Raw genomic sequence first — 25,415 nt, forward strand, 5'->3', positions numbered from 1 at the left:
CTGAAGTCAGTGTCTCTGGGCCAGAAGCAAGGTGCCTGCCGCGCTGCGCTCCTTCTGGGGCTCCAGGGAAGGTTCGGCTTGTCTTCTCCAGCTTCTGGAGGCAGCCCGCGTTCCTTGTCTCACGGCCCCCCTCCACATTCAAAGCCGGTGGTGCCACCAGCCCTTCTCAGGCTGCGTCTCTCTGGCTCTCTGCCCTGGCTGGGAGAGGTTCCCTGCTCAGCTCGTGGTTAGATTGGATGGTCTCATCCCAAGGGCCGTCACCGTAACCACACGGGCAAAGTCCCCTTTGCCGAGTGCAGCGACAACTCACAGGTTCCAGGCGTTGCGGGACAGACACCTTTGGGGCCCATTATCCTGCTGCCATAGCGTGTGCGTGCACGTGTGTGCACCCACACATACTCGTGAGTCCTGCTTTGTGGACGTGGGATCACGTTCTGTGCACCTGAAAGTCTCCTCTTCCTGCACAGGGTCTGGGAAGCCTCCCTGTGTCGCTGGAGGGCCAGTGGCCCCGCTCGGCCTCCCGATTTCTTTGTCCCTCGACTCTTCAAGTCTGTGTTAATGACTGGCGGCCCGAGAGCCCCTGTGCATCCCAGCTTTGGGTGCTGGGTAACAGGCCTCACTTGGAACGCATAGCATTCTTCAAAGATGCCTCGGATGCCCTTGGGCACTTTCTCGCCTAGGTCATCAGAAACATGCCCCGAGGCTATGATTGGTCATGGTGGACGTGTGCGCAGATCTGAACGTTGTAAACATGTCGGCACATCCACAGGGACTTGGGTCACCTCTCCATTTGTTTAGGATGCGTCCCAGTCCTGCATGTTTCTGAGATGTTTGTTCTCTGTGGGTTTTCTCTGTGGTGCTGAGATGAGGTTCCCCGACCCCGCAGCTGTCTGGACTTGGTGACCACTGCCATGTGTGAGGAAGGGACAGGATGGACTTTCTTTAGACACGTGATCAGGTTGTCTTACTGAGGTGGTTATGTCCCATCTTAACGGGAAAGTAGGGCAGGAGAGAGACCCAGGGTCTGCATCGTGAATGAGGACTTTCTCCCCTTTTTGCCATGCATCCTGGGTGCACGGGGTGGTACCGGGCTCATCACATCTCGGTGGATCGTCAAAATTACCATCCCCTTTGTCCCACTTAATGCCTTTCATCTTGAATTCTGTTTTATCTGATAATAGGGTTGCAATATTTACTTACTTTTTGTTATCATTTGCCTAATTTTTTTTAACAGACTTGTTTTTAGAGCAGTTTTAGGCTCATAGCAAACTTGAGAGGAAGGTCCAGAGAGTTCCCCACTGTCAACACCCCCACCCAGTGGTACATTTGTTGTTATTGGTGAACCTGCCCTGGCACATCGCTATCACCCGGAGTCCAAAGTTCAGGGTTCACTCAGTGTTATATGTTCCGTTGTACGTGTGACAAATGTCAATGACATGTATCCACCATTATAGTATCACAAAGGGTATTTTCACTGCCTCCAAATCTTCTGCACCCCACCTGTTCGTCCCTCCTCCCCGACTCCTGGCGGCCAGTGATCTTTGTACTGTCTCCACAGTTGTGCCTTTTCCAGGATGTCATATGGCTGGAATCATACAGTCCGTAGCCTTTTCAGATTGGCTTCTTTCACTTAGGAACATGCATTCAAGTTTCCTGCATGGCTTTTCTTGACTTGATAGCTCATTTCTCTTTAGCTCTGAACACTATTCCATTGTCTGGATGGGCCACAGACTATGTGTTCACCTACTGAAGGACAGCGTGGTTGCTTCCAGGTTTTGTCAGCTGTGGATAAAGCTGCTATAAATACCCACAGGCAGGTTTTTGTGTGGACATAAGTTTTCAGCTCCTTTAGGTAAATACCAAGGAAAGCGATTGCTGGATCCTATGGTAAGAGTCTGTTTAGTTTTGTAAGAAACGGCCAGACTGTCTTCCAAAGCAGCCACACCATCTGCGTCCCCACTAGCAGGGATGAGGGTTCCTATTGCTCCACAGCCTCGTCAGCATTTGGTGTTGTCTATATTCCAGATTTTGGCCGCTCTGACAGGTGTACAGTGATATCTCATTGTTATTTTATTTTTATATATATATTTTTTGGCCGAGCCACGCAGCTTGTGGGATCTTAGTTCCCCAACCAGGGATTGAACCTGTGCCCTCGGCAGTGAAAGCGCCGAGTCCTAACCGCTGGACCGCCAGGGAATTCCCTCGTCGTTTGAATTTGCGTTTTCCTGATGACAGCTGATGTGGAGCATCTTTGCAGGTCCTTAACTGCCATCTGTGTATCTTCTTTGCTGAGGTGTCTGTCCAGATCTTTCATCCATTTCTTAATCAGGCTGTTCATTTTCTCATTGTTGAGTTTCAAGTGCTCTTTATATATTTTGAATAACAGTCCTTTATCTGATGCATGTTTTGAAATTTTTTCTCCCAGTCTGTGGCTTGTCTTCTCGTTGTCATAACTGTGTCTTTTGGAGCACAGAAGTCCAGCTTGTCAGTTCTTTCATGAATTGTGCCTTTGGTGTTGTATCTAAAAAGTCATTGCCAAACCCAAGGTCATCAAGAGTTTCTCCCGTGTTATCTTCTAGGAGTTTGGCATTTTACATATAGGTCTGTGATCCATCGTGAGTTTTTTTTTTTTTTTTTTTTTTGCATGTGATGTCCAGTTGTTCTAGCACCATTTGTTGAAAAGACTATCTTTCCCCCATTGTATTGCCTTTGATTTTTTAATTAAAGATGAGTTGACTGTATTTATGTGGGTCTATTTCTGGGCTTTCTGTTCGGTTCCGTTGATCTGTTTGTCTCTCTTGCACCAATACCACAGTGTCTTGATTCCTGTAGCTTATAATAAGTCTTAAAGGCAGACACTGTCAGTCCTCCAAATTTGTTCTTGTCCTTCAGTAGTGTGTTGGTCTTTTCCCTCTCTGTATAAACTTCAGAACTGACTTGTTTATAGCCCCAAAATAACTTGCTGGGATTTTCATCAGGATTGCACTGAATCTATAGCAAATTGGGAAGAACTGATATCTTGACAGCATTGAGTCTTCCTATCCATGAACATGGGATATCTCTGCATTCATTTAGTTCTTTGATTTCTTTTGTCGGAGTTCTGTAGCTTTTCTCATGTAGATCTTGTATACATATATGTCATACTTATACCTGGTATAAATATAAATATTTCATCTTGGGGGTGCTAATGTAAGTGGTACTGTGTTTTTAATTTCAAATTCCACTCGTTCACTGCTGGTATGTAGAAAGTGGTTGACTGTTGTACATTAATCTCATATCCTACAAGCTTGCCATTGTCAGCGGTTCCAGGAGTATTTTTTGGGTAATTGTTTTGGCTTTTCTGCATTTGGATTTTCATGTCATCTGCAGATTGGCAGTTTTATTTCTTCCTTTCCAATCTGTGTGCTTCTATTTCCTTTTCTGGTCTTATGACATTAGCTATTATGGTGAAAAGGAGTGGTGAGAGGGGGCATCCTTGCCTTGTACCTGGTTTTAGCGAGGAAGCTTCAAGTTTCTCACTGTTAAGTATACCATTAAGTATGGCGTTCACTGTAGGTTTTTAGTAGATAGTCTCTCAACTTGAGGAAGTTCACCTTTATTCCTAGTTTACTAAGAGTTTTTATCATAATGTGCGTTGGATTTTATAAAATGCTTTTTCTGCATCTAATGATAGGACCATGTGGTTTTCCTTAATTCTGTTGATGTGATGGATTCCATTAATTGATCTTCAAATGTTGAACTAACCTTAAGTACCTGGGCTAAATCCCACTTGGTCCTGGCTGGCCTGTTTGCTGAAAGGGAAAACTGTCTTCAACTAGCAAGTCCCCGATTCCTTGATCTGAAGTGAGTGCGGCAGACCAGAGGCCCTGGCTTATGTAGCTGCCACCCACTGTGTTCCCACGAAGGCGTACCTCTGAGCTCCCAGAGCTTGGCTTGGGCACTCGCTCTCTGGAGAGGTACTGGTTCCCTTCCCGAGACAGCTGGGCCAGCGCCTCGGGCCAGCGCCTCAGGCCAGCACCTCCAGCACGACAGCTGCCAGATCTGCAGGGAGGTGTGGCCACATCCCCCGCCCAAGACGCCTGTAACTGGAGAATGGAGCAGTGATCTTAAGGCTGTGGCATTCGGAGGCCTACTCCCGATGGAACCGTGGAGAATTTCATGGAGAGGAAATGGGAGAACTTTGGAAAGGAACTGCCCATGCATCTCTGGGGTCCCTGGGCTGTCCCTATAACACGCTATTGTCTTCCAGCCCAGGACGTCAACGGCTGCTGCATCTTGTGTTCTCAATTAATCTGGAAAAGTTCTAGCTGCCTGGGAGGAAGGGCGCTGCTGGGGCACATCCATGTTTAACTTTGGGGGCAGCTGAGTTGGGACACGGGGGCCACTGGCACTCAGGCTGGTGAGGGTCCTGTTTCCTAATCCTAGAGCATCTCCCCGAGTGGACACTTGGGCCCTGGGTACTTCTGATACAAAGGGACCATATAGCAGCCGCCATCTGGGTGGACAGCAGTGTCTGTCTCTGAGCAGGAAGTGACTGCTGGCCTCCCAGAGCCCAGGGTATTGGGGAAGATCCCCTGCCCCTGTGAGGGGGGCCGTTTACCCTGGGCAGGTGCTGAGGCCAGGCCACTGTTCCGTGGATGCTGCTGTCTGCACTGCCCTGGCTGTTCCCCACTTCTCATCTGCATAGGGTTCTTACTTGCAAGGGGCAGGGTGAGGCTGAGGGGGAGCCCACATTGTGGGAAGTCGGGGCCACACAGAGACGCCGCTATCTGGGAGGGACCAGCCTGGCGGGTACCCAAAGCCCTGGTCTTCGTGTGGGCACCTCTTGTCTCTTCTCTTTTCATATTTTGTTCTCAGGGTGCTCTGTGAAAGGCACGGCTTGTCTTAGGAAGTTGGGGTCCAGCTTTTCTTCCCTCTGCTTTGTCCCAGGAAGTTCCGGGTCGGCCAGACTCCAGGCGCCCACCACACACACCACACACTGACGCAGGCACACTGTCACCTGCACACATAGTCGCGTGCACACGGGCGGGCTCATCCGCGCCGTGGTCGGGACACCCACACGCCAGCAGCCGCTCCCCAGGAGAGCGTCTCCCCATGGACCTCATTTTGGAGGCAGACCGCGCCCAGATTATGAGGGTCTTTTTTTTTTTTTTTTTGGCGGTACGCGGGCCTCTCACCGTTGTGGCCTCTTCCGTTGTGGAGCACAGGCTCCGGACGCGCAGGCTCAGCGGCCATGGCTCACGGGACCAGCCGCTCCGCGGCACGTGGGATCCTCCCGGACCGGGGCGCGAACCCGTGTCCCCTGCATCGGCAGGCGGACTCCCAACCACTGCGCCACCAGGGAAGCCCCACGGGGGGTCTTGAGAGAAAAGGCCTTGGGGGGGCCCTTGGCCTGACCACGGCCTCCAAGTCCCCACTCTGCACGGCAGTGTGGGTGTTCAGGGAAGCCACTGGTGAACCGACCTCTCCTCGCAATGGTGTTTCCCTATCCTGGGGTGGCCAGTGACCACGTCCCCTGTACAGAGAGGTGGGCCCTGCCGCCCCCAGCCCTGGACACCCCCGGTCCCAGCAATCATCAGTCCAGGCCACTAGTGGCCCCTACATGCCCAGGAAACAGCACTGTCCCTGCTGTATCCACAGCTCGGGCGGGTCCAGGCGCCGTGGCTGTGTCCCAGCCTGGGCCCGTGCTGCCGAGTGGGCTCCGTTTGGTGGGGGGTCGCTGACCACACGAGGAGGCAGAGGGACGAAAGCCCGCGGGGTAACTGAGAGGATGGGTGGAGCGGTGTGGGGCCGAGAGTGTGATGGTCGGTGAGGGAGGGGGCCAGGGTGGTCCATCAGGCAGCCCTGTCCAGGTCGGGCGGTCATGTGTGGCGCCTGGTGTGGACACTGGGCAGTGAGGAGCCCCGTGAAGCAGCCACCAGCTGGTAGGACCCCCAACAACCTGGGAGGCGGGGGTGGAGTTTGCGGTACCAAGTGTGAGCAGACATGGAGACCACAGCTAAGAAGGGCCCCCCAGGAAACGCAGCCCCTTTTACGGCCTCCCTTCCTCGAAGTGTAATTCGTTTCCGGGACGTTCCTAGTATAGACACAGCTCAGGGCACCCCCTGTGTACATCTCTCTCTTCTTTGTAACGTTTCCGTGTCTTGAAGTTACACCAGTGGCCGGGGTGGGTGAGGGTACCTTGACCAGCGTCTGGTGCGTTCCTCCTGTGGTTCCAGTGTGGGAACAGGGGTGGGCTCGAGCCCTTGGCACCTGGTGGTGGCTCCTTGTGCTAACGGGGGACGGGGTCCCCAGCGGGCTGTGCCCCTGCCCCTCCCACCACACTAATTTGGGAGGGTCTCTGCGCCCCACTTGGAAGCAACAAGCCTGTGGGGGCGGGCGTGCGCCTGGACGGGCAGGTGGCTGCCGTGTCCCGCTGGCGGGCGGGAGGCCAGCCGGGCCTCGGTTTCCCTGGGGGTGCGCGGCCTCACTGCTGTCTTTCTCTCCACAGAGAGCCAGGTCATGGAGGTGGGGCTCCAGCCGCTGCTCGGGGAGCCCCTGCCGCAGCAGGTGGCCCTGGTGCACGACCCCGACGTGGGGCCTGCCTACGAGTTCGGCGCGGACGTGGGTGGTGATGGCTGGGTGGCCCGGAGCCTCCTGCCCAGCACGTTCTTCCAACACTTCTCCCTGCTGGTGCACGTGCGGCCGGCCTCGGCGCGCGCGGGCGTGCTCTTCGCGGTCACGGACGCGGCGCAGGCGGTGGTCTTGGTGGGTGTGAAGCTGGCGGCGGCACGCGGGGCCTGGCAGCAGGTGCAGCTGCTCTACACCGAGCCCGGTGCCGCCCGCACACACACGGCCGCCAGCTTCACGCTGCCCACGCTGGACGGTCGCTGGACGCGCCTGGCCGTCGCCGTGGACGGCGCGCATGCCGCGCTCTTCGTGGACTGCAAGGAGGTCCAGCGCCAGCCCCTGGTGCGCTCCCCACGTGGCCTGCAGCTGGAGCCCGACGCCCGCCTCTTCGTGGCCCAGGCCGGCCGAGCAGACCCTGACAAGTTCCAGGTAACCGCGATGGCCGCCAGCACCCAGGGCAGGGGGCAGGCTGGGGATGGGGACGATGGTTGCTCCCACCTGCTGCGGCAGGGGCTCCGGGGACAGGAAAACCCCGGGGGAGCAGGCCCTTGGTCCACCCAGCTCCCCCTGGGCTTTATTCCCCTGCTGCTCTGGGACTGCCTTCATCACTGGATACCCACCTCTGCCACCATCAGGGGCCCCACCCCATGTGTGCATATGTGTGTCTACACGTGGGTGTGGTGCCCCCCCAGTCAGTGAGCGGGGGCTTTGTCCAGGCCCAGCAGCAGACCACACACAGTGAAAATTAAGAATTTCGAGACGGCAGTGGAGCGCTGAGTGTGGGCCAGGGGTTCCTGCCACGCACCAACATTCATTGTGCTGGTTATTATTTGTGCCAAACTGTGCAGTGGCCCCATGGCCGGTGAGCCCAGGGCAGGCCTCCGCTTCAGAGCAGCATGGACAGAATTTCCCCAGCGGTGACCGGCATATGGCGGTCTCTACCATGTCCCCAGGAAGCCCCTTCCCCTAGGCCTGGCCCTGGCCTTCACTTCTGGCAGGAGGTAGATCCCAGATCCTAGTGGGGTCTTTCTCCTGGGCCCTCAGTCCTCGCAGTTCTTGGAACCTTTAGCTGGAGCCCGCCTCCTGGAAGCAGTGCGTGGGCACCCCCAGCAGGCGCCGACCCACAAGTCCCTGAATTCTAACATTGCAACCACTCTGCAGCTGGCTCGCCCCGCCCGGTGGTCCAGACAGGGGTCCCTGTGTGTGCCGATGGGGGATGTGTCCCCAGGGGACAGAAAGTTAATTATTGCCCAGACAAAGGCTGCTTGGTTAAAGTTGTTCTAAGTCCTGGTGACTCGGTTCTGAAAGCTGACCTTTCACCTTTGGCAGGAACTTTCACCCGTGGGGTCTGGGAGCCAGCAGGACTTTGATACCAGACTGGGCCTCTTCGTGTTTTCATTTTGATCCTCAAACTTGTTTAACTGGAGAGAAGTTGGAGAGAGCCGTTCTATCTAGGGAGGGGCTGTGTAGACTGGCGAGTCGTGAGCCTTCCCACGCTTTTCTAGACGGAGATCTCTCCCATAAGTTCCGTGTTTCTTTAACACTTTAAAAGAAAAGTTGCTCAGGTGCTGGTGGGGATGGGTTGCCTGTCTCACGGTGCTAACAGAGGTCACCACCTTCCTGCATCGAGGACAGCCAGAGGGGCTCACCAGGCTGGGGTCATCTGTGCAAAACACACTTGCCAGTTACATACGTAGGCAAACAGTGTCTGGGTGTTTTAATTTGCATTTCTTAGTTGTGAGTGAAAACAAACTTTAATGTTGCCTGTGTTTACTGGATATTTGTATTTTTTCTCGTAACTAGCCCGTTTATGTCCTTTGCATTTTTGTTTTAATGGCTTCAGTTGTTTCTTATTGGTTTATATGAACTCTTTATGTGTGTAAGACACTGATCATTTGTTTTATACACTGCAGATTTTATTTCCCAGTTTTTCATTTGCCTTTTCACCTAGTCATTGTTTTTAACCATTGGGATATTTAAAGTGTTTATGTGGTTAAATCTGGCCTGGAATAGACACCCAGAAAAATCTTTGAAGATTAGAGAGACAGAAGCAGAGGGGACTGTCCGGCTCTGTCTGGAGCCCTGCTTACCAGGGTTAGGGTGCTGCCCCTCCCCCTGCTGTAACATGCCACTTCTAGCTGGGTCCAGTGTGGTGTGGCTTCTCTGTCCCCTCGGACTCCAGTTCCAGGAATCTCTCTCTGGGAGTTTGATCAGACTCCAGCCAAGTGAGAGGTGAAGCGTGTTGTCTGGGGGGAGGAGTAGACAAGATGGGTTTAGGACAGGGTTTGTCAGCCTTTCTGAATTTAGACTCCTGGGGAAACATCACACACGTGTGACTGTGAAGACTTGGCCCAGATGAGCACAGAGCTTCGGGTGCGGAATGAGCCAGGGTGTCCCCACCGATGGTCTTCAGAGCAGGGTGCTCAGCCCCTCGCCGACCACCCAGCACTCAGCCCGGCCCCCCTCCTGAGGTCCTTGCAGACCCTTTGTTGTTTTCTCCCATCACAAAAGTTAGGAACGTCCTTGGTCTTTCACGTTCATTCTTATTCTTCAGCTTATTTCGTAATAAGTAGTTCTTGGGAAATCCCCAATTCCACCCAGTTGTTGCAGCATTCCGCTTAAAATGTTACTTCCAATTCTTTTACAGTGGTTATTGACCTCATTCTTTTTTTTTTTAACTATTTCAAACACTATGTAGTTGAATTTTCTCGACTTAATCTCTCTTTGTTGAAAGTGTTCCTGTTTTCTCATTCCCGTTGGCTTTTCTCTTTATGAAGCCACCTCCCTCTTTACCCAGGTTTCTGTTTTTTCAGACCTCCTGGGACCCTCGTCCGAAACTGGTACTGGGCCAGGGCAAGACTGTACTTGGGAACAAGAGACACGGCCCAGCTGTGCACCTCGTGTTGAACATTCACTGCTTTTGTTCTATGATGAGGGCACTGGAGGCTGTGAATTTTCCTCAGCGGGCGGCTTTGTTGGCCACGTTATATAAGGAATAAGTGACTGGCCCACTGAAGCCAAGAGGGTGCCCACCAGCCACGCTAGGTTTGGGTAGGCTTGGCCCCAAGGATGGAGCACTGCGGGCAGGGAAAGTGCTGGCATCCTCTGACACCCCTTAGTCTTCTCGCTGTGGCCCCCAAGTCCAGCCACACCAGACCTGCTGCCCCTGACTGAGGGACAGCTCGGGGCACCAGAGGTCACTGTCACCAGCTTCTCCCAATACTCCTCTGTCAGTCATCTGAACTGACCTGGACCCGTGCTGTAACTGGTCACAGTCCTGCAGCAGTCACGCAATTCCCTGACTTCACGAAATGGAGAAATGGGGAGAGAGTTCCTTGTAATAGAATTTGACGCGAATGGTTGAGGAGTTGGGGCTTGGTACGGGAAGCTGGTCAGAAGCCACTCAGTTCAGGACATACGGGACATGGGACGGTGGTGGTGTGGGCCAATCACAGAGACAGCCGGGGTAGGTGACAAGGGACCAGGCAACCTGGGGGTCAGCCAGCGGAGGAGGGAGGGGCCGGGGGTGAGGACGGGCGAAGCAGGCCCAGGAGGGCTGCGGCCCACCCACCCCCTGTCCAGGCTCGCTCAGCCGCACTGCCCTGGGCCGGGACACGGCCCTTCCAGATGGAGCAGACACCCCTCAGGGGTGTGGGAGGCCCCCTGGAGAACGCTGGGGTGCCCGGAGTTGGGGTCCCAGGGACATGGACCCAGCACCAGTGACTAGGGACGCGCTCTCACGGCGTGGGGCTCTGGTCGTCTGCACACAACTCTAAGCCCAGTGGCCCTAGTGAAGCAGCAACAGGACAGATTTCAAACGGTCTGGATTTCACAACCTCTGCTTGCAAGTCCGTCCAGTGTGTGCAGCGGGTCTTGTGGCCTTTGTGCTGCTGGCGTCTTCCCAGCTGAGCGTGGCCTCGGGCGTGTCCTGCTCCCCGTTCCTCCCGGCTGGCCTGATGCCGGCTGGTGTGGGGACCCTCGCCTCACGGGACAGCGTCCGTGTGGGGACGGTCACGCCCAGACGCCCTCTGCCTGCCGGGAGCCTCGTGACCTTCCCGCATCGCTGTCACACATGAAGTGCCCCCAGCGCCGTTCAGAGTGTGGCTTTCTAGAAATGGAACGTCTGGCCCCTCGTGCCGCCCCTGGCGTGATTCTCTGTCGCCTGGAGACGCCCTGTCCCTCCTCCAGCAGGGCTGTGGGTGGGCCGAGAATTTCCATCCCCAACATGCTCCTGCCACTGACCCGAGCCCAGTGACCAAGCCCCGTGCATGCACACACGTGTGCCCTCCCGCACACAGACCCTCCACACGCCCCTCCCAGCAGCTCACCGCCCTCCCTGGTGGTTGGAGCATCTCAGGATTCCAGCGGGGAACAGTATGGCCGAATCCCCTCATCACGGCTGGGTGGACCGTCCCTCTTCAGACCGGAGCTCCAACCCTGGGTGGTCTGCAGGCCGCCAGCCCCTCACAGCCTCTCCTCTACCCACAACCAGGTTCTGCCCGTAGGGCCCAGGGACCCCGATGCCTACACAGTCCCGTGGTCAGTCAGGCCATCCTGTGTCCCGCCAGTGATCTCCAGCCCTGGACACAGCCTCAGGTCCCCAATGGCTGCCGTGAGAAGGAGCCAGCTCCACCCTGACTGTGGGCCTTGCGGGGATTCTGCAGGCTGGTTCAAGGCTCCAGAGAAGACCGTGGCTTTCTGCTCTCAGGGGGCCGGTGACGGGGGACCCAGGGGAGGCAAGGATGGAGCTGGATGTGAAGGGCAGAAAAGCTGGACTCAGCTTTGGACACAGGTGTCTGCGCTGGTCCAGCTGAAGCAATGGGCTAACCTCAGACTGAGGGAGGCGGCGCTCCACATGCCCGGTCACTTCCGGGAAGACGCTGCCACCTCCCTCCCGCCTGCCAGGGGACAGGCTCCTGGACGGCAGTGCTGACCGCGACCCCTGCCCCCCAGCCCTGTGGTCTGTCGGCTTCCCCTGGAGGCCCAGACATCACCAGGCAGGTGCTGGTCCGCGCCAGGCCGTCCTGCAGAACCTTCTGGAACCGCTGGTCATCCTGACTGTGAGAAGCGTGCAGCCTCCTGCCATGGTGTGAGGGTCGGAGCTGCAGGAGGGGCTCGCCAGGCAGGATGGGCCTTGGCCACGAAGCCACGGGCACTTCTGCCTTAGAGCTTCTGAAATGAGCTGCGGTCAGGTGGGGAAAACAGTGAACATGGCCCGTGCTCCCACCAATGGACGCTGTTCTCGCCACCTTCGGAGATCAACCAGCGACAGGACGCCATTGTCGGCGACTTGGTGCCCCCGTCGGCTGGTGAGGCCGCGGCAGTTTTGGGAGCCCCGAGCAGGGCCCACCGCCCCTGAGGCCAGCCCCCGTGCTCACTTGAGAAAGGGGGGCGGTCCACGTGCGCTGCGGAGCTGAAACCCCCCGCCCGCACCTCCTCTCCGCCTGTGTCTTTGGCCTCCGCCCCCCCCCCCCCCCCCCGCAGGCCTGGCTGGGAGTTGTGTTGGAGACATGAGGACCTCGTGTAACTGGGGGCTGTGGGGCTCTCCCTCAGCCCCCCACCTGGGCCAGCTGACCTCATTCGCCTGAACATGCACACCCACGTGTGCACGCTCACACACAATGATGCGCGTACCTGCGCGACACACTTGTACGCTCACGTCTACGCGTGCACATCCACGTGCGTGTGACACACGCGATGTGTACACACAAACACACACGCAGGGAGGTGGGGTGTTCCACCAGTGGGAGTGGAGGTGCCAGGGGGAGTGTGGAGCCAGGCAGAACTGGGGTCCGGAGGTGCTGGTCCTTGGGAGGGAGTCCGTGGGGCTTCCTGGAGGAGGTGGCCTGAGCTGGGCCCAGAGAGAGGCGTGGAGCCCTCAGGCAAGGGCTCACGGGGACACGCTTGTGGTCACGCGTGGAGCAGGATGGCCGTGAGACGGGGGATCAGTGATAAAGGGAGTGTGAAGGGCACTTAGGGGGTAAACAGTAACCTGACCGGTCGGCACACGGCCTGAGGACATCCTGCCCGCTGCCTATTTTAATACAGCCCACGACTAGAAAGGCTTCTGCATGTTTAAGTGGCTGCGAAAACCAAAAGAAGACGAGTACTTTGTGAGGTGTGAGTGTTTCAGTGTCCTGTACGGTCTGGTGGGAGCAGCTGCGTCCAGCGTCCACCAGCCGTCTGTGGTCGGCTTCCCGACACAGCCGCAGAGCAGCGGCAGCAAAGACCTGGAAATATGCACCATCTGGCCCTTGACTGAGAAAGTTTGCCTGCTCCTGACCTAAGCTGGTCTGAATTAAGAGCTGTGAAAGTGTGCGTCTTAGACTTGATGAAACGTGGTCTCTATTCCGGAGAAGATGCACTGATAAATCCCGTGGATTAAAATGAAAACAAAAGAAATACCAGGCAAGCGTGTGTAAATACTCATAACTCCCAGGCAGGGAAGGCTTCTAGAAAGAGCACCAAAGGCCCGGGGTCCAGCGGCCTCACGCACGTGTCTCTGAGATCTCGGCCGCGATTCAGAACCTGTGGTTGTGTCACCCTCTGGGGAACAGGAGACCTCATGGCAAAGTCCCCGGCGCAGCCAGGCTGAGGTCCTCGGCCATCGTGCCGTTCCAGCTGGTGGTGGCCCTGCCCCAGCGTTGGGCTTTCTGTAGGAGCGGGGTTCCCGCATCTTCTCCGTGCCTGCTGCCCTGACCTCCCCCCGGCCAGTGCTGCCTGCCTCGTGCCCCGAGGGGACACCACCTCCAAGGACACTGCACACTGCTGACCTGTTCTCTGCACTGGGACCCGAGAGATGTGTCTGTGCTGTGTCCTGGCACCTAGTGTGGGGCTGGGGCCACGGAGGGAGCGCGGAGCCTGCGAGCGGGTGATCAGCATTCATGCTAAAGAGGGAAGGAGGGAGGGAGTGATGCCACCCTCTGTGGCGTCCCCCGCTGTGGCATCCCCCGCTGTGGTGCCACCCCTGGAATTGGCCTCAGACGTGTCAGGCTCCGAGCTGGCTGCAGCTTGAGTCAGGGTCTCCCTGCGCCCTGGGCCTCCTGCCTTGGGACCTCTGTTGACCTTCCCCTCTGTGCAGGGCCTGATCTCGGACCTGAGGCTGCGTGAGGACCCGCAGGTGAGCCCCCTGCACTGCCTGGATGAGGATGAGAAGGACGATGACGATAGGGTGAGTGGCCGCTGCCCGGGCTCAGGCAGGGGCTCCGTCCCCGCCCCCACCTTGTGGGAGGAGGGACTCAAGGCTGGGAGTGGGGTGGCCTCGCCTGGAAACCCAAAGTAACGGGGCCAGAAAGGTCTCTTTTGCAAGATGCCACTTTGGGTCGATGTTACTTGGGATTACGTTTCTATCTACCTGTAACCTGAGAAAGAACCTCCCTTGCCTAGAACTTTCCACACAGAAACACTTACAGAACCTAAAGGTTAAAAATCACCCCTAGAATAGCCAGTTGGCGATAGAGTCACTAGTACTCACCAGAGCAAAAAATGTGTGTCTGTGTGTGCACACTGTCCCGTGGCACCTAAGGAAGAAAGCACACCACTTCTGGTGTGTGAAGGACAGACGGGCAGGAGACCTGTGTCCCCAGGGCAAACCCAGGTCTCAGCCGTGTGCAGGGAGCAGGGCAGGCGAGAGGGGGCATGACCTTCACGCTGAGTCCCAGCCCCCGAGGGTCCCTGGCCGTTTCCCAGGACAGCGTCCCGGGACAGGATGACCCGTCGAGAGGAAGGAATGCGTTTCGTGCGGGTCTGTGCGTCCGGCCAGTCGCTGAGCTCGCTTCCCACGGGCCTTTCGTTCTAAGTGGTCTGATGGACATGTGCCCTGTCGAGGACCACCCTGACCCCCACACCCAGCCCGCCCTCTCCCCCCACCCCGAGCTCCCGGGGGGCTGGGGGTTTTGGTCACTGGCTTGTTTCCTGTCAACCCTGCAGGCGTCAGGAGACTTGGGCAGCGGGCTTGCGGAGACCTGGGAGCGTATTGGGGAGGAGTTGGTGAGTGCCGGGGCCCTCAGGGTGGGGTGTCGGGGACACGTGTGCACACGCGTGTGTGAATTCTAAGGGCTCCCTGGGCGGCCAAGACAAATTCCCGCTGGAGACGGGGGACTAGAGCTCTGGCTGAGTGGCCGGCGCGCCTTCTGGCTGAGCCTCCTTGAATCCGGTGTCTGGTCCAGACCTCATGCGGTTGTCTGAATGACCTTGGCATCTGTTTGCGTCTCCTGTCAGCTTGTGGGGCCGTAAGGGACTAAGGGGCCAACCCCGCTCTGTAGCGCACACGGCCCAAAGCCACACACAGGGCTGGGTTTGTCTCAGGCGTGACAGGGACATTGCCTTCTCCTGTTTGGACAGATCGCCTCCTCTTAGGGCTTGGGTGTTGCGGGGCCATGATGGGACGGAGTGCTGAGCTGCCCTGGGGTGGACGGTTGGCGGTCCCCCGCATGCCAGGGACGCCGGGACTCCCTGCACTGGCCAGGGCAGCTCTCGGGGAGCCGCGCTAGCTCTGGCGCCCGGCCGCTCCCTGGAGGGTGTCAGAGGGTGCTGCCCACGCTGGCCCTGCTGGGGGTCATGTGGCCCGTCCACTCCTCAGCCATCTCCACCCAGGGGCCCTGGGCACAAACTGCAGTGACGGCGGCGTCCCCACTGTGCCGGTGCCAAGGCGTGAAGCGCTGCAGCCACGGGACCTCTCTTTTTTTTTTTTTTTTTTTTTTCCGGTACACGGGCCTCTCACTGCTGTGGCCTCTCCCGTTGCGGAGCACAGGCTCCGGACGCGCAGGCTCAGCGGCCATGGCTCACGGGCCCAGCCGCTTCGCGGCATGTGGGATCTTCCCGGACCGGGGCACGAACCCGTGTCCCCTGCATCGGCAGGCGGACTCTCAACCACTGCACCACCAGGGAAGCCCCACGGGGCCTCTCTTAACAGACTGGAGGCGGGGGCAGCCAGAGGTGGAAAGAGTCATCTGGCCTGCAGTGCGCTAGGAAGCCATCCCTGCCAGCTCCTGCTTCATAAAATCTGGCCGAGGCCGCAGTATGGGAGGGATGAGGGGCCGTGGGGAAGCCTCTGTGCGGGGCCCAGCCTGGTCCAGGGCACCCTCGCCCTCTCAGCACCCCCTGCGCACTCTCCGTGGTCCTCCGTGCCTCCTCTCTCCCTCGCCCACGGGGTCTGGGGTGTCAGCGGCTGACCAGCTCCGGGTCCCTGGGGACCCTCCCCATATCGGAGGGTTGTGGCTGTAGGGGGGAGTCCTGGTGTCCAGCACCAGGTGCCGCTTGCCCACCGGGCAGTGGGGGAGCCCTTGGACAGGCCTCACAGGCGTGCCGTCCCGGGCACCTAGACCAGCACCATCTCCCGAGCACTGTTGCCAGGGAGCTCGTGCCAGGTGTGGACGGCTGGTCACGGGAAGCGTCTTCACTGCGCCTGTGCCCACATCCTCGCAGCTCCCGGGTGCCTCTGGGGACAGGGAAGTGGGCTTACAGAGCAGGGCCACCCCTCCCCTCATGCAGTGAACGCAGAGGCTCCCTCCCTCTGTGGGCGTCCAACATGGGGATGGCTACGTGCCCGTCACTGTCCAGACCACAGGCAGGAACTGGGGCTCCCTGAGTCTCTGAGGGGCTGTCCTGGGCCCTGCAGGGGGCGGGGGAGGGCCGGCGCTCAGCCATCCCTCCAGGTGTGGCGGTTTGGGGACTTGCCGACTTGCAGGGCGAGGAGACCCCCATCCCCTGAGCTGTCCAGGAGAAAATGGCTCCGGAAGGGTCTAGAGCCTCTTCCTGTCTGTGACAGAGTTTCCAGGAGAAAATGGCTCTGGAGGGGCCAGAGCTTCTTCCTGTCTGTGACGGAGTCTCTGGTGGCTTAAGAATAACTTCCCTGCAGTCCATAAACATCTCATTTTACAACCGAACGCACGTAAACCTGACAGCTTTGCCAGCGCTCACGGGCCACACGCGTCGCTGAATAATAGAGCTGCTTCCCACTCTCACCCCAGGGCGCACCCCTGGGACCCGGGCTGCCTGAGGCCCCTCCAGTCACTTCTCCACCCTTGGCTGGAGTGGGCAGCCAGGAAGATTTCAGAACTGAGGAAATCGAGGAGGAGACCACGGTGTCTTCGTTAGGAGGTAAGGCTTTGCTGGGGTGGTGTGAGTGTCTGTCAGTGGGGTGTGCGTGTGCATTCAGTGTGTGCGCCCAGCGCGTGTCTGTGTCCGTGTGGCAGAGGAGGGGCTCCCGTCCGTCACACGCACGCCCCGCTGGGGAGGGCCCGTGCCTGCCCCGCCCCCTCGCTGCCCCGGCTGCGGGTCCTCAGCTGCTCCGTGGACGTGGTCTCTCCTGTGTTTTGTTTCTCACTTTCTGCTGCTCCTGAGGGATTTGTGGGACCGTCCCAAGGGTGCTGCTACTTCCCAGCCTGGGGACAGCGGGGTCACCAGGAGGATGTGAGAGCTGGTTTTTGGGGAAGAGGCGCAGAGGTGCCTCTGCTCAGGCCCTCTGCAAAGTAGGGCAGCATCTGGGGGCTCAGGGACTCCCCCCACGCACAGCCCAGAGGGTGCACAGGCTCGGACGCCCGGGCCACCCTGGGAAGTGGACCGTGTCTTCGTGCCCAGCTGCCCGTGGCCACGTGCCGGTGCCCACGAAGGTTGCCGCTTGCCACAGGGCCCACGTCTCCCTTCAGTTGCTATTCCCTTATCTTCTTTAATAAAAATCTGTTCCAGTCTCATGCCCGGATTTTAACGGGCCGTTTGTTTTCCTGTTATCGACTTCTGGGAGCTTTTATCTTGTGTACACGACTCCTTTGTCAGATATCCTCTCAGTCTGCGGCTTATGCATTTTGTTAATAGTGACTTAGAAGAGCACAGGGTTTTAACTTGGATGAAATTGGAGTTATCAGTTTGTTGTTTATGGGTCTCGGTGTTGGTGTCACGTCTGAGAAGCCGGCCCAGTCCTAGGTTTTCACTCAGGCCTGCGATGCACAGGACGTGGTTCTCGTATGTGGTTCCAGCACGTTTGTTGGAAGGAGTGTGCTTTGCCTCTGCGTTGCCCGGGGCCTTTGCTGAGAGCAGCTGTGCGTGTGTGCCAGTCTGTCTGGACTCTGCTCCGTTGCGGCCCCTGTGTCCCCGTCTTCACAGCTGTTCCACACGGTCCCGATCGCTTGGCTTTATGATCAGCCTGGGCTCAGGTGGTGTGCGGCCTCCAGCCTCGCGCTGCATTTACGGAGCTGCTTTGGCGTTCTGTGTGCTTCGCGGTCTCGTGTGAATTTTCGATCCTTATGTCAGTTTCTCCGAGAAGGGCTGCCAGGGTTTGGACGCTGCAGGTCAGCGTGGGGACCGGCCTGGGTGTCCAGCTAATGCTGTCTTCTGACCCCGGACTCAGGACCTGTCTCCTCTGGCTTATTTAGGCCTTTGCTTTCTCTGAGCAACATTTTTGCGGTTTTAAACGTTTCTGAGGCAGGAATTTTAATTTTGCCTGAAGTCAGGAAGAGGCCTGGGAGGTGTCCTGGGGCAGGATGGGGTGCCCTCCGGTGGCTGACTTGTGATTTGGCGGGTCTGCGGGGGGCGGGGTGGGATGGGGCTGGCTGAGGCCACAGTGCCTCCAGCAGGCACCGCCGGCTCGGGTACGGAGCAGGGCGAGCCCAGGGGCGGCTGCAGGTGGGCGTGGGGGGTTGTGGCCCCGAATTCTTCTGGAAACGGGCACGGACGTCCCCCAGAGCTGCGCGACCCTGGAAACTTAGGTCCTGTCCAGCCCCCAAGCTCAGCGCCCGGCACTGTCAGAGTGAGATCAGGACCTCGCAAGGGCACAGACCCCTCAGGAAGCGGGACGTTGGAAAGCGGCTTGAATCCCGTTTTGTAATTGACTCAGTGGTGCTGACGCTATTGGATGAAAGCTTCGGGGGAACAGCCTCAAAGTCCACCCCCAAATTCCTGTCCATCACAAAGGGGAGGCGCCATCTTGCCCCCAGTGGAGGGAAAACCCGCAGACGGGGGCGGGGGGACATGCAGGATGATGTGCTGGGGCCAGGCGTCCGTGTCGCAGGCACTCTTCTCTGTGCCGTTTTGTTGCTTTCCCAGCTCTGTGGGAACCGTCCTCAGCTTGGGCTGAGGCTGGCTTTGGCCAGATTTGGCGGGTGGACCGACCCTCCACAGGTCCTGGAACCGCCACCGTCACCATCCCCCAAAAGGAAGCCACAGGGACGCGGTTGGGCGCGAGGGGAGACTTGGGTTAGGTCACCGCACAGAACAGTGCTGCACTTCCTACACGTGAGCCAGAGTCTCGGAGGCCCTCGCTCCCAGGTGCCGCCGCCTGGCACTCGGGGGAAGGGTTGCGAGGATGCCGCAGACCCTCAGACCGGAGGAGAAATGCGAGTGCAGGGTCGGAGCTGGAGCCTGGGCTCAGGGCCCGGCCAGGACTGAGCGCCAGGCCGGGGGCAGCCTGGGACGGTCTGACGGCCACCTCTGCCTCCTACAGCTCAGACCCTCCCCAGCTTGAGCACAGTCGCCACGTGGGACAGGGGCGCGTGGAGCCCTGGGGGCGGCCTGAAAGAGGTGAGGTCACCACGGGGACCCCAGAGCAGGCGGAGCCCCTGCTCTGCTCACCGGGGACCCTGACAGAGTTCTGGGGCTCCCGGCCGTCCTCTGTGCCCCCTTGAACCCGCGGGCGCCAGCAGCACTGGGTGTCCACGGCTGGGGACGCTTCCCAGCCAGAGCACTAGGGCGGGTGTAGGGGACGCTGGGCGTCCTGGCACCACCATGCCGGCCCCGTGTGCGTCCACAAGCATGTCCCCTTGCCTGTCCCCTGCGCCTGTCTTGTCTGTGCCCCCCCTCGCCGCTGTGTGATCCCGGGCCCGGCCCAGGACGCAGGCGAGCGTGTGTGCCCCCGTCCCAGCCTGTACCCTCTCCTCTTCGTCCCCAGCAAGGCCTGAAGGGGCAGAAAGGAGAACCAGGCGCTCAGGGTCCCCCTGGCCCGGTCGGTCCCCAGGGTCCCTCAGGGCCGGCCGTGCAGAGCCCCGATGCACAGCCCGTTCCTGGGCCGCAGGGACCCCCGGGGCCCCCGGGGAAGGATGGCGCCCCCGGAAGGGATGGCGAGCCCGTGAGTACTGTCTCCGCTTCGTCCAGCCGGGGGTGGGGGCTTGGCCAGAGGGGAGAGGGCAGCAGGGTCCTGGGGCTCCGGACGGCCACTTCCTTCCCTGGGTGCAGCGGGAGGGTAGCCGGGGGGCAGGCAGAGCCAGCCCAGGGCCGCGGGCAGGGACGCGGCCACAGTGCCCTGGACGGAAGGTTCTCCAGCCCCGTGCAGAGAGCCACCCTCTCGTGGGAGCAGAGGGGTTGGTGGGACAGGGGTCCATTTCCACGTTCAGCATGAGGTGGGATCAGGTGTGATTTTCTGTCACTGATGGTTTCTCTCACACTTTCCAGGGTGATCCTGGCGAAGATGGGAAACCTGTAAGTTGCCTTTTCTCTCGGAACCTGTGTGGTCTGTGCCGTTGGCATGAGTCCCCAGGCTCCCCCTCTTTCCCACCCAGTGACTGTTTTCAAGCTCAACAAGCTGAAGAGATTTCAAAATGAAGCCATTTTCAAAATGCAACTTTTGTTAAGAAAATATAAGTCTAACGGTTGATAGAAAAATATAAAGTTATGCGTGTGTATTGGGACGTTTAGGCTACCAGGAAAGAAGTGAAAGTAAAGTTTCCAGATTCTTAGAGGTGAGAGAGGAGCAGCGTGAAGTTAGGGGTGGGCGGTGCAGTGGGGACACAGCACGTAGAGAAGAGGAGAGACGCTCGCAGGAGAAACCACAGGCTCGTCAGCCGTCACGGTGGATAAGACAGCTTCTATCTTAAGACAGTTTGGATTTTTAAAGATCAACAAATGCTATTCTTTGATAATAAAAGAATAAAATGACACAAGAGGGTTCAAATAAAGATTTGGGAAACGGCAGACCCACAAATGGTGACGGGAAGGCAGGGAGGGAGGCTCTCAGGACTGAGCGGAGACACAGCAGACGCCCGGGGGGACGTCAGGGAGGACGGCGGGGACGTTTCATGTGGACTCAGCCTGTCCTTCATCGGCCTCTTTGTGCTTGAGGACCAAGCTTGGCGCAGTCGTTGCGGGGAGCCTCTGGGGAGCACGGTGCGTGTGTGCACGTGTGGGATCCAGGGTCCGGCGACTGGATTAGCCAGCTCCTGGATCGGGGTGCGCTGGGGCCTCGAGTCGACGCACCCTGTGTGCGGACGCTCAAACACATAGAGGGCCGTTTCGGCCGCGCGGCCTCCACCCATTCACCCAGGCAGCACCCACGGAGGCACTCCTTTCCTCAGCGCCCCCGCAGCACACGCGACAGGCAGGGTGCCACCCTCCGGCCTGGTGTCCCCGGGACGCCGAGGTCACCTCTGCAGGTCGCTGCTCCCTGGTGGCAGCCTCGCATCTCCGAGGTTGGCGGTGCCCCCCCGCGGCCCCCATGACAGCCCCATCTCCGTAGGCACAGAGCCGCGTGTCGGTGGTGGCTTGGCCGGTGATGGGCACAGGGCCTACTCCTGACCGAGCCTTCTGGCTTCTGGCTTCCAGGGGGACACCGGGCCGCAGGGCTTCCCAGGAACCCCGGGAGACATGGGCCCCAAGGGCGAGAAGGTGAGAGGTAACCGGCTGGGCGTGGGGCGGGCGCGACCCGAGGTGGGGCTGTGAACCCCGGTGTGACAGGGGTCTTCTGTTCCCAGGGGGATCCTGGGGTTGGGCCGAGGGGACCCCCAGGACCCCAAGGGCCTCCGGGGCCACCCGGACCCTCCTTCAGACCTGACAGGCTGGTGAGTCCTCCCTCTTCCACCCAGGTCCCAGCTAAGGGGCCTCTGGTCGTGCTTGGCTTCCGACGCCACACTGCTCGGGTCCGGAACCGGCCTCCCGGGGGCGTGTGCAGGCCCTGGGCACTTGGTCCCTGCCCTGCCTCGGGCGTTTTCACTTGGGGGTCGGGGGGTTCGAGGTCACTGTGACAGTCCTGCACAGTTAGCGCCAAGGGCCGGTGCTCGAGGGGGAGCTCGGCGCAGGGGTGCGGCCTTGCCGGCTGACCACAGGTGGGCCGTCTGGGCTTCTGGTGACTCAGCCTCTCCCCTCAGACCTTCATCGACATGGAGGGGTCCGGGTTTGGTGGTGACCTGGAGAGCCTCCGCGTGAGTGACCCTTGGCCGGGGTGGCCGCTGCCCTGACGTCCCCAAGCACCAGCAGAGCCCGTTGGGCGGCGGCGAGGCCTGGCGGGGTGGGGGGCAGTGGGCATCCTTCGGCCGGTGCTGCATGCCGTGACGGTTCTGTGTTTTCCATGTCCAGGGCCCTCGAGGCTTCCCCGGCCCACCTGGGCCCCCTGGCGTCCCAGGCCTGCCCGGAGAGCCAGGCCGCTTCGGGATGAACAGCTCGGACGTCCCCGGACCCGCAGGCCTTCCCGGAGTGCCTGGGCGGGATGGGCCCCCCGGGCTTCCCGGGACCCCAGTAAGGCCCGCCTCCCCTCATCTGCCCGTGTCCGCGTCCGGGTCGGGGGGACAGTGAACGTGGGGTCTTCCTCCGTCTAGGTGAAAGCCTCCCTCACCACCTCCGTCCTCCCCCCACAAAACCTTTCGGGGGGGCACCCGTCTTTGGGCCCCCGGGTGGGAGGGACCTGTGTGGGCAGCCCTGTGGTTCCGGCTGCCGAGCCGCTGGTGCCCACATGACAGCTGCTCACCTCCCTGCCCTTGCTGAGGCCGTCTCGGGGGTGACTCGTGGGACGGGGTTGGCCCTGATGCCTGGAGGATGGGAGGCTGAGAGGGGCCCACGTTGGGCCCTGCGGGCCCCCCTCCTGGCACTGGGGACACCGCACCGTGGCCTGGCAGGTGCCTGGAGGTGTCGCTGTTGGGTCCCAGGAACCACGGGTGTGCACCTGGTTTTCACCCAGAAATGTGCTCGGGACACAGAGTCCGTGGGCCATGCGGTTTCCTGCTGAAGGCGTGATGACCCTTTACTGAGAGTCCACGGCCGGTCACCAGCCCCAACCTCTGCACACGAGGCCACCCCCTCCCCGTGGGGCTGGTGGCCCTTCTCATCCTCTCTAATTTGATTGGCAACTCAAATTAAACTAAAAAGGGGGAAGAAAGAAATAAAAACCCGAACAGAGCTGTCCGACGCCCTTGACCGTGCACGTGGGTGGGTCTCCCGTGAGCCGTGGGACTCTGGGCCGTGTCCCGGGAGTGTTTCGGGTGCCGGATGCACAGATGGTCTTCTGCTAACCCAAATCATTCTCCATCTGGCCTCACACTCTGCTCTTCTCTCCCCAGGGACCCCCAGGTCCTCCAGGAAAAGATGGGCAACCAGGACAGACCGGCCAGAAAGGCAGCCTTGTAAGTCACTCCCCCCGGCGTCCAGGGCGGATCTGACCTAGCGCCGTGGCGTGTGGGTATTTGGGTGGTGTGGCCCCGGGTCAGCAGAGGAGAAATGCCACAGGGCAGGGCGGTGACGGCTTTAACTCAACAGGGAGCCGCCGTCTTCTCGGCCGGACAGCCGGGGAACCCTGGGCTTCCCACGCTGGCTCAGAACCGGCCGCTGGGGCTCCTGTAAAAGTCCAGGACTTCGCTACGTGATGCTGTTTCTCCGTGATGACAGTTGGCCTAATGGTTTTGAAGAATATCGACGCTTTACTTGATTTGGACATTTTATTTCTAGTTTCCGTTTTGGTTGCATTGATAACGGAGAAACTTTCAAGGCTGCACACACCTGTAACCGGGGCCCGTGGTTTCCATGTGGTTTTTCGGGGGTGGACCACGGGAGATGCCCACAGTCACCTGGAGATGATACTTCCCTGTGATCTTTCAGCGAGAACCTGGCTGTTTGGGGCTCAGCAGAGGAGGCCAGTTTTAAGGGAACCGTTTGTGCTCCTAGCTTGCTGCTTTGCAGCCGTTGAGCTAGAGGGACTCTCCTCCTGGTTCCAGGGGGGGCGGGGGGCGAGGGTTGCCGCTCAGCGAGGTCAGCCCTGCCCCCTCCACGGCTGAGCCTCCCAGGAGCCTCCATCCCCATCGGAAACAGGGGTGATGGTGGAAACAGTCAGGGGTGCGCCAGGGCCAAGAGGAGACACTTGGAGTTTTAGAGGTAGTTGGTACAAGGGGAAAACTTGACCTCATGGGCCGGGATAAAGCAAGTGAGACGCTGTCTGCTCTCTCTTACTGCCTGCACCCTGGTCCGATTGTGTAGTAACTGTTCTCTTCTCCCGCAGGGCGAGGCGGGCGCCCCAGGACCCAAGGTACAGACAAAGTCCCAGTGCCGCCGCTCTTCCTGGGCAGAATGGGCCCGCCAGCCGAGGGGGTGGGGGTGAGGGCATGGTGGCCGAGAGATGGAGCTCCCGGGCGCTGATCGTGGGGTCCAGCCAGGAACTGCCCTAGCAGCAGGCACCACGTTTGTCCTGCAAGACCGTTTCCACCCGAGTTCTGGTTCGGGGATGAAACGCGAGCGGATGTGCTCAGAGGCAGGCAACCCTGGGGTCCCGGGGGTTGCAGCGGGGGAGTTGGGCTGCTGGCGGTCAGGTGTTGCTGGGGCCCCAGTGTGGTCCGAGTGGGTCCCTAGCACCGTCACACAGGCCTGGTCCTAGGGAGCCCGCCCCAGCCCCTCCATGAGCCAAACTGGCAGCCTTCCCAGGAGGGAGGGCCCATCACTGGGGAGGCCGCCGTGGTGGTGCAGCTCCAGACTTGTCCGCCGGGAAAACCCATGGGGAGAAGGGGGAGGATGACAGTGGGACTGGAGGGGCCTGGAGGGAGGGACGAGGTTCAGAGTAGAGACTCAGGTATGTAAACACGCACACACACACACAGCACGTGCACGCACACACGGGCACGGGCTTCGGGGATAAACGGGGAAAGCTGGTGAGATTTACAGCGAGGGAAAAGGCCGCAGCCGGGGGTGAAATTCAGCAGAGGTGAGGCCAGACTCCACTTGTAGTTGGAGATCCTGGACACGAGAGTTGAATGCTCAGCTACCAAGGCCACTCAGACCTGAGAGAGGGCTCTCGAGTGTCTTGACTGAGATGCCTGGGCTGGCTCCAGTCACAGGTGCTCTCATGGTTCCCTCGTCCCTGTGGCAGTGGGGTGCTGGGCCCCCTGCCCTGCTTCCTCCAGCGGAGTCCGCCCCCTCCCGGAAGGAGCGTCTCAGGCGCCCTCCTGGGGGTCTTGTTTGTTGTTTTCGCGTTAAGTGGATGAAGTCCGGTGAGGCCAAAAGAAAGAGGTGCTTGGGGTTTGTGTAGCTCCTGGCTGGCTGTTCGCCCCCCTGGCTCTTCAGATGTAAGATTCTCGTGAGAAAACACAGGTGCACCGGCAGTGCAGTGGTGCCTGGGGTTTAGGGACACCCCGAGGGCCAAGGGTGATGACCTCTCCCACCTGTGCAGGGAAGCAAGGGAGACCCCGGCCCCATCGGCACGCCTGGGGAGCACGGCCTGGCAGGACGCCCCGGACCACCAGGACCGCCAGGGCCCCCGGGCCCCCCCGGGCCTCCAGGCCCAGGACTTGCTGCGGGGTTTGTGAGTACCCGCTGCTCCCGGCCCCCAGAAAGCCCAGCTCTGCGGCCCCAGGTGCCCTCGGGCACCCACGCTGACCGGCACTGCCGGGCAGCAGCCAGACTGGTGCCACCCCTGCCTGGGCTCCTCCCGGCTGGTGACAGAGTCCCCACATGTGAGCGCTGAATGGGGGGCGCTGGCAGCCCCGCGTGTCTGCCCTGCCGTCCCCATGACCTGCCTAGCAGGGGCCCTGCAACCGGCAACCCCACCCTCAGAATCCACCCGCTCGGGCGTTTGGATCCCTGCCCAGCCTGGGGCAGGTCTCTTCCTATGAGAAGACACGCAGACC

At 59.6% G+C, this 25,415-nt stretch overlaps 1 protein-coding gene across 2 annotated transcripts in view; it reads left to right on the plus strand.

Moving 5' to 3' along the window:
* The window catches only part of COL18A1 (collagen type XVIII alpha 1 chain), a 47,535-nt gene that overhangs the window by 4,433 nt on the left and 17,687 nt on the right, over window positions 1–25,415 (plus strand). For both annotated transcript variants that reach the window (XM_065876760.1, XM_065876761.1), the window contains exons 2-15: window positions 6,491–7,038; window positions 13,691–13,780; window positions 14,539–14,598; window positions 16,581–16,710; window positions 19,049–19,125; window positions 19,493–19,669; window positions 19,993–20,019; window positions 21,139–21,201; window positions 21,288–21,374; window positions 21,681–21,734; window positions 21,889–22,047; window positions 22,866–22,928; window positions 23,798–23,824; window positions 24,959–25,090. In XM_065876760.1, the coding sequence (XP_065732832.1) occupies window positions 6,491–7,038; window positions 13,691–13,780; window positions 14,539–14,598; window positions 16,581–16,710; window positions 19,049–19,125; window positions 19,493–19,669; window positions 19,993–20,019; window positions 21,139–21,201; window positions 21,288–21,374; window positions 21,681–21,734; window positions 21,889–22,047; window positions 22,866–22,928; window positions 23,798–23,824; window positions 24,959–25,090 (1,694 nt within the window). The remainder of the gene's footprint in view (window positions 1–6,490; window positions 7,039–13,690; window positions 13,781–14,538; window positions 14,599–16,580; window positions 16,711–19,048; window positions 19,126–19,492; window positions 19,670–19,992; window positions 20,020–21,138; window positions 21,202–21,287; window positions 21,375–21,680; window positions 21,735–21,888; window positions 22,048–22,865; window positions 22,929–23,797; window positions 23,825–24,958; window positions 25,091–25,415) is intronic.

Source organism: Phocoena phocoena, chromosome 4 (genome assembly GCF_963924675.1).
Source record: "Phocoena phocoena chromosome 4, mPhoPho1.1, whole genome shotgun sequence".
Lineage (NCBI taxonomy): Eukaryota > Metazoa > Chordata > Mammalia > Artiodactyla > Phocoenidae > Phocoena > Phocoena phocoena.